At 39.9% G+C, this 10,538-nt stretch overlaps 1 protein-coding gene across 1 annotated transcript; it reads left to right on the top strand.

Moving 5' to 3' along the window:
* Positions 1 to 6,974: 6,974 nt before the first annotated feature.
* On the top strand, positions 6,975 to 9,628 carry LOC115194194 (alpha-2 adrenergic receptor-like). Its single transcript, XM_029753657.1, has one exon. It carries the CDS (start codon positions 7,459 to 7,461, stop codon positions 8,755 to 8,757), a length of 1,299 nt encoding a protein of 432 aa, XP_029609517.1. The 5' UTR covers positions 6,975 to 7,458; the 3' UTR covers positions 8,758 to 9,628.
* The last annotated feature ends 910 nt before the right edge of the window (positions 9,629 to 10,538 follow it).

The raw sequence follows: 10,538 nt of genomic DNA, 5'->3' as shown, positions 1-10,538 counted from the left end.
TGCAGTCAATGGAAAATAGGACTATATAGGAAAATAGGACAGTGTTGATGCTTATGTCAATAGGACAATATGAGTGTCACGGGGTTGATGCGTATGTCAATACATTGCGTTCAATGGGGGAAGATTAGCATCACAATATGGACACATAGAGAAAGGCATCACTGACATGACAGCATCACTGACATGACACCTTCCTCTCACTCTCCGTCCCTCTCTCTCTCTTCTTTCTCCCTCTATCTCTTCCCCCCTCTCTCATTCAGTCTCTCCCTCCTTCCCCCTCCATTTTATCTCCCTCACTCTAAAAATTAGGGGTTCAACAACGGTTCTTCTAAGATCCTCAAAGTTCTTTGAAGAACCTTAGGGTTCTTGGCACTGAAAATAGCCCCCAAAAGGTTCTTCCAAGAACCCCATAGTATGTGTGGTTAATTGAGGAATCTCCTTAGTTGGTGGGTTCTTGCAGGAACCTAACTGTCGAACTGAAACATTTGGATTTGAATTTGAAAGGATAGCAGGTGCAGGCACTTAACTTTAAAATGTAAAGTTCTCCTCAATTTAACCTCTTAGTGATCCATTCACGCGCTAATCCCTTTAGCGGGATCCATTTGACATCATCCAGTGAAATTGCAGAGCGACAAATTAAAACTACAGAAATGTCAATATTCAACATTCACGAAAATATAAGTGTAATACATCAAAATAAAGCTTAACTTCTTGTTAATCCAGCCGCTGTGTCAGATTTCAAAAAGGCTTTATGGCGAAAGCAGACCATGCGATTATCTGAGGACAGCGCCCCGCATACAAACGCATGAAAATAATTTTTCAACCAGGCAGGTGCGACACAAAAGTCAGAAATAACCATATAATAAATGCCTTACCTTTGAAGATCTTCTTTTTGCAATCCCAAATGTCTCAGTGACACAATGAATGGTCATTTTATTCGATAAATTCCTTCTTTATATCCCCACAATGTCAATTTATTTGGCGCGTTTGATTCAGAAATACACCGGTTCCAACTCGCCCAACATGACTACAAAGTATCTATTAAGTTACCTGTAAACTTGGTCCAAACATTTCAAACAACATTCCTAATCCAACCTCAGGTATCCTAAAATGTAAATAATTGATAAAATTTAAGACGGGATAATCTGTTTCCAATACCGAAGAAAAATAACACGGAGCGCGTTCCTGTTCACGCGCACCAAAATAGTAGAGACCTTCAGAGTGACACATGGTATGAATTGCACTACTTGTTAATTTCTCAAAAGAAAAACATCTACCAATTTCTAAAGACTGTTGACATCTAGTGGAAGCCATAGGAACTGCAAACAAGAAATCCTATGACCTAAGGGTTTTGCCTGCCAAATCAGTTCTGTTATACTCACAAATATAATGTTAACAGTTTTAGAAACTTTAGTGTTTTCTATCCAAATCGACCAATTATATGCATATCCTTGCTTCTAGGTCTGAGTAGCAGGCAGTTTACTTTGGGCACGCTTTTCATCTGGACGTCAAAATACTGCCCCCTAGCCTTAAGAAGTTTTAAGGTAAGGTGTGTCTCTTATATGATCTAAATGTATATTTTTGTTTGATGATACCACCTATCTTTGGGAAGGTTTAATCTTCCCAAATTATACATATTTGTAACTGGGGGACCAGTCATGACCCGGGAATATGACATTTGAAGACAATTGACACAAAAGCATTTTTGACCTCCATTGGACACAATGGTCTTGCAGTTATATAAACTCTGAGCCTTGTTATGAATTTCTGAATTAATTTTGAAGAGGATATTGATCAATTTGTTTGTAGATTTAGGTGAAACTCTGTCTGTCTGTCTGCCTAACTGCCTGCCTGCCTACAGGTCTATCTGTCTGCCTGCAGTCTGTGTCTGTTTGTCTGTGTCTGCCTGCCTGTCTGTCAGTTGGCCTTTGTGTGTGTGTGTGTGTGTGTGTGTGTGTGTGTGTGTGTGTGAGAGAGAGAATTTGCAGGTTCCATCAAGTTAAATGTAAGACTTTTTAATGCCACTTGAAATACAATTTAATATTTTGAGGTCTGCGTACACCACAAACCTGCTAATATTTCCATATTTTTTTAATGCAATCACCAATAGAAAAAATATGTAGGCTAATGATTAGCCTAATGGCACGAATATCATAGACTAATATATTTGGTGCTAATTCACCAGCTGGGTAAGCAGAAACTCAAAACACAGTAGCTAGATCACGACCTCTAAGTTTAATTTTCACTGGAAGTAGCCATGTTTTAATCTATCAGTAAAGTAATTATGAATGTCCAAATTTATTTTGCTATCATAGCCTAATACCCAATGAGACCGATGTTCTCGCAGAGGCTGATGCGCTTTCACTCGCTCCGTATCTCAAATCCATACACTCTAAAAAGAAAAGGTTCCTGAAGTATTTGTTAGGGGTTCTTCAAATTGAAACTGTCAGAGAACCCCTATAAGTTCTTCAAAGAACCCCTTTTAATTAGAGGTCGACCGATTATGATTTTTCAACACCGATACCGATTTATTGGAGGACCAAAAAAGCCGATACCGATTAATCAGCCGATTTAAAAATAATAATAATAATAATAATAATTAAAAAATTAAAAAATAACATGTTTTTTTTTGCATTTATTTATTTGTAATAATGACAATTACAACAATACTGAATGAACACTTATTTTAACTTAATATAATACATCAATAAAATCAATTTAGCCTCAAATAAATAATGAAACATGTTCAATTTGATTTAAATAATGCAAAAACAAAGTGTTGGAGAAGAAAGTGAAAGTGCAATATGTGCCATGTAAAAAAGCTAACGTTTAAGTTCCTTGCTCAGAACATGAGAACATATGAAAGCTGGTGGTTCCTTTTAACATGAGTCTTCAATATTCCCAGGTAAGATGTTTTAGGTTGTAGTTATTATAGGACTATTTCTCTCTATACGATTTGTATTTCATTTACCTTTGACTATTGGATGTTCTTATAGGCACTTTAGTATTGCCAGTGTAACAGTATAGCTTCCGTCCCTCTCCTCGCTCCTACCTGGGCTCGAACCAGGAACACATCGACAACAGCCACCCTCGAAGCAGCGTTACCCATGTAGAGGAAGGGAAAAAACTACTCCAAGTCTCAGAGCGAGTGACGTTTGAAACGCTATTAGCGCGCACCCGGCTAACTAGCTAGCCATTTCACATCGGTTACACCAGCCTAATCTCAGGAGTAGATAGGCTTGAAGTCATAAACAGCGCAATGCATTGCGAAGGGCTGCTGGCAAAACACACAAAAGTGCTATTTTGAATGAATGCTTACTAGCCTGCTGCTGTCTACCACCGCTCAGTCAGACTGCTCTATCAAATCATAGACTTAATTATAACATAATAACACACAGAAACACGAGCCTTAGGTCATTAATATGGTTGAATCCGGAAACTATCATCTCGAAAACAAAACGTTATTCCTGTTACATTGCACAACCTTCAGTGTTATGTCATAATTACGTAAAATTCGGACAAATTACCCAAAGTGTTGCATATACCCTGACTGCGTGCAATGAACGCAAAATGACACAATTTCACCTGGTTAATATTGCTTGCTAACCTGGATTTCATTTAGCTAAATATGCAGGTTTAAAAATATATACTTCTGTGTATTGATTTTAAGAAAGGCATTGATGTTTATGGTTAGGTACAGTCGTGCAACGATTGTGCTTTTTTCACAAATACGCTTTTGTTAAATCATCCCCGTTTGGCGAAGTCGGCTGTCTTTGATAGGAAGAAATAGTCTTCACAGTTCGCAATGAGCCAGGCGGCCCAAACTGCTGCATATACCCTGACTCTGTTTGCAAGAGAAGTGACACATTTTCCCTAGTTAAAAGAAATTCATGTTAGCAGGCAATATTAACTAAATATGCAGGTTTAAAAATATATACTTGTGTATTGATTTTAAGAAAGGCTTTGATGTTTATGGTTGGAGCAACGTGTACCTAAGCGATTATATGCAACGCAGGACAGGCTAGATAAACTAGTAATATCATCAACCATGTGTAGTTAACTAGTGATTATGATTGATTGATTGTTTTTTATAAGATAAGTTTAATGCTAGCTAGCAACTTACCTTAGCTTCTTACTGCATTCGCGTAACCTCGAGGGAGTGCAATGTAAAGCAGGTGGTTAGAGTGTTGGACTAGTTAACCGTAAGGTTGCAAGATTGAATCCCTGAGCTGACAAGGTAAAAATCTGTTTTTCTGCCCCTGAACAAGGCAGTTAACCCACCGTTCCTAGGCCGTCATTGAAAATAAGAATGTGTTCTTAACTGACTTGCCTAGTTAAATAAAGATCTAAAAAAAAAATAATAATAATAATAAAAAATAATCGGCCAAATCGGCGTCCAAAAATACCGATTTCTGATTGTTATGAAAACTTGAAATCGGCCCTAATTAATCGGCCATTCCGATTAATCGGTCGACCTCTACTTTTAATGGATCCTCATGATCTTTTGAGGAACCTTTTGGGCTAAATGTTTTAACTACACATAATAACAACAATAACACTATTTTAGTTTTCAATGTTTATTTAGATTTTAGTGGCAAAGCAGAATACAAAAATCCAAACATGAGGTAAACTCCCAGCAGAGCCCCAAGTCCAATGGGTATATCCTCTGGGTGTTGATGTTAATGTGTTGATGTTCTCCGTATTCATTGTCAGAACGATTTTGCAGTGCATGATTGAACAGGTTTCCTGTTACATTCATCAGAGGTGTAGGGAGAATGAAGTCTGTGAATCCCAAAAATAGTCATTATACAGATGATTAACAAAACATGCACACAACAGTATACATACCTTCGTGTTTGTGGTAAATGTAAATTAAAAAAACTGTATTATGGACATACCTTGTCCATAATGTAGAGGCCTATGGGATATTTATTGAAGAGGGAAGGGAGGAGGATGGTAAATCTGATCTGCATAACATACCAATACCAACTGGCATAACTTTGTATGTCTCCTCGTCTGTATACCTGCAGAAACAAAAACAAAAGTGAGCAGTTCAGTCATCTGTACCCAATACAGATAGCCTTCAACATATTCTTATAGCCTACAACACATAATTATTACCTCTTTGCTAATTGAAATCCATTGAATTGTATCCATTTTCTGTTTTAGAAAGAGTTGCACAAATATGAAAAGATAGATGGTGTCATCAGAAAACAATATCAATTTAGATCATACAAGGGACAAATCTTACCTTAAATTGAAGAGATCTTTAAATGTTTCAGTTAAGTGCCTGCGCTTGCTGTCCTTTCAAATCCAAATGTTTCAGTTGGGCAGTTAGGTTCCTGCAAGAACCCCCACCAACTAAGGAGGTTCCTCGATGAACCCCACCTCCTATGGGGTTCTTGGAAGGACCTTTTGGGGGTAATTTTCAGTGCCAAGAACCTTAAGGTTCTTCAAAGAACTTTGAGGATCTTAGAAGAACCCTAGTTGAATCCCTAAGTTTTGGAGTGTATCAATATCTGGGTTGTAAAATAAACTGCTGAGAAATAAAAAATATACCTGCACAAAGCTGATTATGAAGATAATGCACTTTACTGTTTGAACAAATCATTTAATAGCTAAATAGTTAACTAGCTAGCTAATGAGTGCACTAACTAGCCAAGCTACAAGCAATGCTTCAAATTGGCTATCTATTTTGTAGCCTATCTTACTTCCTGTGCTCTCTCATCTGGCAATGTCCGACTTGCAGTTGCACACGCACATCACACACACACAGAGTCTTAGGCTTCATGTGGAGTTCTCAAGTATCTTGAAAATGCGCCTCAGTAGGAGTAGGCTATCATTTGATGTTTTTTTTATTTTATTTGTAATTTTAACAGATTTTGCCACGGTGGCAACAATTAAGCAGCTGCACAACATAGCGGAAACACTGAAGTCATCTCCGGGCATATTTTTTAAGACCATTGAAAACTGAATTTAAGACAATTTAAAACTTTTTAAGGACACATGGGCACCCTGGAGGGAAAGGAGGGAAAGAGAATGGAAGGCAGAGGAGAGAGAGAGGGGGAGAGTGAAGGAGAGAGGGGGAGAGTGAAGGAGAGAGGGGGAGAGTGAAGGAGAGAGGGGGAGAGTGAAGGAGGGAGGGGAGACAGCCAACATACAGACAGAGGTGGGAGAGAGAGATGAGAGGAGGAGGAGGCAGGGAAAGAAGGAGGGGCAGAGAGAGAACGGACAGTGAGGGAAGGGAGGAGGGAGAGGTGAAGGAGGGAGAGAGGAGGGACAGGAAAGAGGGAGAAAGAGAGAAGGGGGAGAGTAAGGGAGGGGGAGAGAGTTGAGAGGGAGAGGAGAATGAGGGGGATAAAGAGGGGGTAGAGAAAGAGAGAGAGACAGACATGAGATAAATGAGAAAAACGTCAACCCAGTGACACATCTTTTCCCATTGACTGCAATGTACTGAGAAAAACGTCAACCCTGTGAAACTCATATTTTCCTATTGACTGCAATATATTGAGAAAAACATCAACCCTGCAACACTCGCCTTTTCTCATGGACTGCAATGTAACATTTTACATTTTTGCAAAAACGTGCCAGGATGACGTTTTCCTATGACATCATGTCGATGTCAGCTTGGCTGATGAGCTCAACTCAAAACACCCAAAGCGTGGAATAAAAAAAACAAGTGCATTTGATTCCAGCTTCATCACTGGCATGTTTTTCATGTTTTAGTATTGTAATGACGATTTTTTTGTAATATTTAGTGATTATAATAATCAGTTACAATATATATTTCAGGTGACAATAGATGTGTTCGCAAATAAAATGTTCTCCCTCATTTAATAATTACCTTAATTTGACTTCCGTTATCTAGCGTATTGGCATGATAGACAGGCATAAGTTATAATCAATACATCATATGATCATTTGTCAGACGACTTATTTCAATATAGCCTAGTCGTCTTTCACATAATAGCTTATTGAACTGATATAACAAATACAAAAGTATTGCATACTGTAATTCAATGAGGTACCAGTTACCAAGAAAATCATGCACTGTGTTGGGGCGGGGCAGAAATCAGTTAGTTGTAAGTGAACAACACATGGGCACTGACTGAGACAGCGTTCTGATATCGCGGCGCGCTGAGAGGGAGGCAGCAGCCGATGGAGAAGGGTTGTCTGTCGTGATATAACAGTGTGCATGTACAAGGCAAGGTGGCATCTTCGTTTAGTCAATTAACCAGATATATGTTTGATGATTTTCTCTTTGAAGAAGTCTTATTTGGCATCTAATCCAGGAGATGGCATTTAATCCATTCCTTCACCACTGTGCGCATTTTCATTTTGGCAATGTCAATACTGCCTATTTATCTTGGACCTGATATTTTCTGATGGACTCTATATGCATAAAATGACTACTTCTTGAATCGACCATTCTGGAATAACACTAACCACATAGACGGGATGGGATCTTTTAATTCAAGCGGAGTTGACACGTTCCCAGTTTTCAATTTAAATTCCTCATCAGAAAGTCCATATACTTTGGCTACTATAGCGAGTCTTGCAGCACTTGTAAGTTGTCTTATTTTGTTTACAGTGGTCGGTAACGTTCTGGTTGTAATTGCGGTGTTAACAAGCCGGGCACTGAAAGCACCCCAGAACCTGTTTTTGGTTTCTTTAGCCACAGCAGACATTCTGGTTGCCACTTTGGTGATGCCTTTTTCTCTGGCAAACGAACTTATGGGCTATTGGTATTTCGGGAAAGTTTGGTGTGGAATTTACCTTGCTTTAGATGTCTTATTTTGCACTTCGTCCATTGTCCATCTGTGTGCAATCAGTTTGGACCGTTACTGGTCCGTTACGCAAGCTGTTGAATACAATCTCAAACGGACTCCTAAACGAGTGAAATGTATTATCGTCATTGTATGGCTTATATCTGCGATGATATCTTCTCCTCCGTTAATATCAATAGACAAGAACAATGATAACTCTCAGTACCCAGGATGTGAGCTGAACAATGACACTTGGTACATCCTTTCCTCTAGCATTGCGTCATTCTTTGCTCCTTGCCTAATCATGATATTAGTATATATTAGAATATATCAAGTGGCCAAGACAAGGACCAGGGGCATGTCAGAGAAAAAACATGGTCCTGGTGAAGCTACAATGACTGAGAATGGGTTAAGCAAAGCCACCTCGTGCAAAATCAACGGGGACAAAGAGAACGGGCACTGGCAGTGCCCTTCCACGCCCACCAGCATGAGGACCACCGGGGTCCCAGATGAGGTGGACCTGGAGGAGAGCTCTTCCTCAGAGGGCAAAGGTCACCCCAAACCTCAGGACCTGAACCATAAGAGGGCCAAGAGAGCCAGCCGGAAGAACAGCGCCATCTCCAAACACTCCAGCCGGATCTCCAGAGCCAGCAACAAATCCATGGACCTGTTCGCTTCCAGGAGGAAGAAGAGGAGGAGGAGCTCTGCGTCCAGGAAAAAGGTATCTCAGGCCAGGGAGAAGAGATTCACCTTTGTGCTGGCGGTGGTCATGGGAGTGTTTGTGGTGTGCTGGTTCCCATTCTTCTTCAGCTACTGCCTGCACGGAGTGTGCGGGGACCCCTGTAAGATCCCCGATCCGCTCTTTAAGTTCTTCTTCTGGATTGGTTACTGTAACAGCTCCCTCAACCCTGCCATCTACACTATCTTCAACCAGGATTTCCGACGCGCCTTTCAGAAAATCCTTTGCAAGTCTTGGAAAAAATCCTTCTAGATATGTAATAACAAGAGGGACAAGCCGGACTAAATATCCCTTGAGGTGACAATATCAATAGCATAAACGTATGAAATCTACCATGGAATATCAATGTGAAAGCAGACTTTTTTTTTTTATTTGGCCCATGGAACAATGCAATGTGCATACTGTACTTACAGTGGACAGACAACATTGTCATGCTGTAACTCAATTGAGTCAGAGCATAATACTGAACTACGTCTTCATATCCCCTTACAGGCAACTCTCGAGTGCTTTTAACCTACTTATTTCTCTTACCGGCCTTCATATTTGCCATCCACGTTTAGTGTGTGCATAGTGGTTCCCAGAACTAGACGTACTGAAGTGTGTCGCAAGGCTTTAACTCAATGTCATGTTAGATATCCAGTACTCCTGAGTCCTTTACAACCAAAGTGACAGCAGGTAGCATTTCCAGGTTGATCATGCTAATGCTAAAAACACAGGGGAGCTAGCCTGGCGCATCTGCAGTTTAATCCAGTACTGTATGTTTTCATGGGTAATGCTTTCCCTAAGGATTACAAGTGGTTGAGGTGTTGAGGGATGACTATACCAGGGCTGTCCAACCCTGTTCCTGGATAACTACCCTCCTGTAGGTTTTTGCTCCAAGCCCAGTTGTAACTAACCTGATTCATTTTTATCAACAAGCTAATTATTAGAATCGGGTATGCTACAGTAGATTAGGGTTGAAGAGAAAATCTCCAGGATGGTAGCTCTCCAGGTACAGGGTTGGAGAGCCCTGCTCTATACGTTTAAAAAATATGGGCTACGGTTGGACCTGAAGCTCTTTATTTTTCACCTTGGATGCGGACTAATAAATATTTAAGAATAAAACATAAAGTGTTTATTTTAATACACTACCTCCCTTGTGGACTGTTTCTGTGTAATTATTTGCATATTTTGTATTTTGTTTTGCAAGTGGTGCAGTTTCTTATGCTTAAAGTAGTGGGCTGTCGTGCAAAATAAACGCTGAAGAAATATTATGTAAGCTCTGTTGTAATGTTGGAGTTCTGGTATATATACAGTGGAGCACTCTGACAATGATGCACATGTGCTTTTGCTTGAGTGATTAAGGGATTTGGAGATAGTCTGCACTGCCAGCATCAATCACTGTCTAAAGTGCTAAGATGTCTGGCAACCCATTTGTCCCTCAGATGGTATACAAACAAGATTTTTACGTTTTAAACATGTCAAAGGAACAGCTCAAGGACAACCATGCATTTACACAGTCATTTTTATTTATAGACAATCATTTGGGCATTGTCAAACTATTTAAAATTCATGCCAAATATAGTTAGGGAATGCTAAAGGGTAAATTGTTAAAACGGCCCTGCAGAAGCTTCCTGGTAAAATATAATCTGTAGCTACTTAGCTGCCTAAATATTTTCTTCAGGGGGAAACAATTCCATTGTGGCAATCCTGATCAAGACTATCTATCAGGTCCGAAATCCCACCAAACCCACTGACTGGCTTGGGGGTGTTCTCACCATGGCTGCGTACCGATTATCCACCCTTCTCTGAAAGTGTGGTCTTGCACACTCCCAGTCATACAGTAGATCTAGTGAGTGCACACTTTGGGAGAAGTGTGGAGAATTGGGATGCTGCCTATGTTTCCCTTTAAATCATAACATTCAGATTAGTATCCTTTCATAAAGGGAATGAAACAAAAAAGTATTCAAGAGTATTGTGACACAGCCTGTTTGTTTTACTAAGTGGCCCCAAAGATCCCTGGTAAGTTTATTGGCAACACTTTCTGAAGTTAA

This window comes from Salmo trutta, chromosome 5, assembly GCF_901001165.1.
Source record: "Salmo trutta chromosome 5, fSalTru1.1, whole genome shotgun sequence".
NCBI lineage: Eukaryota > Metazoa > Chordata > Actinopteri > Salmoniformes > Salmonidae > Salmo > Salmo trutta.
Note: the sequence above shows the minus strand (reverse complement) of the source record. Positions and strands in the feature narration are given on the sequence as shown.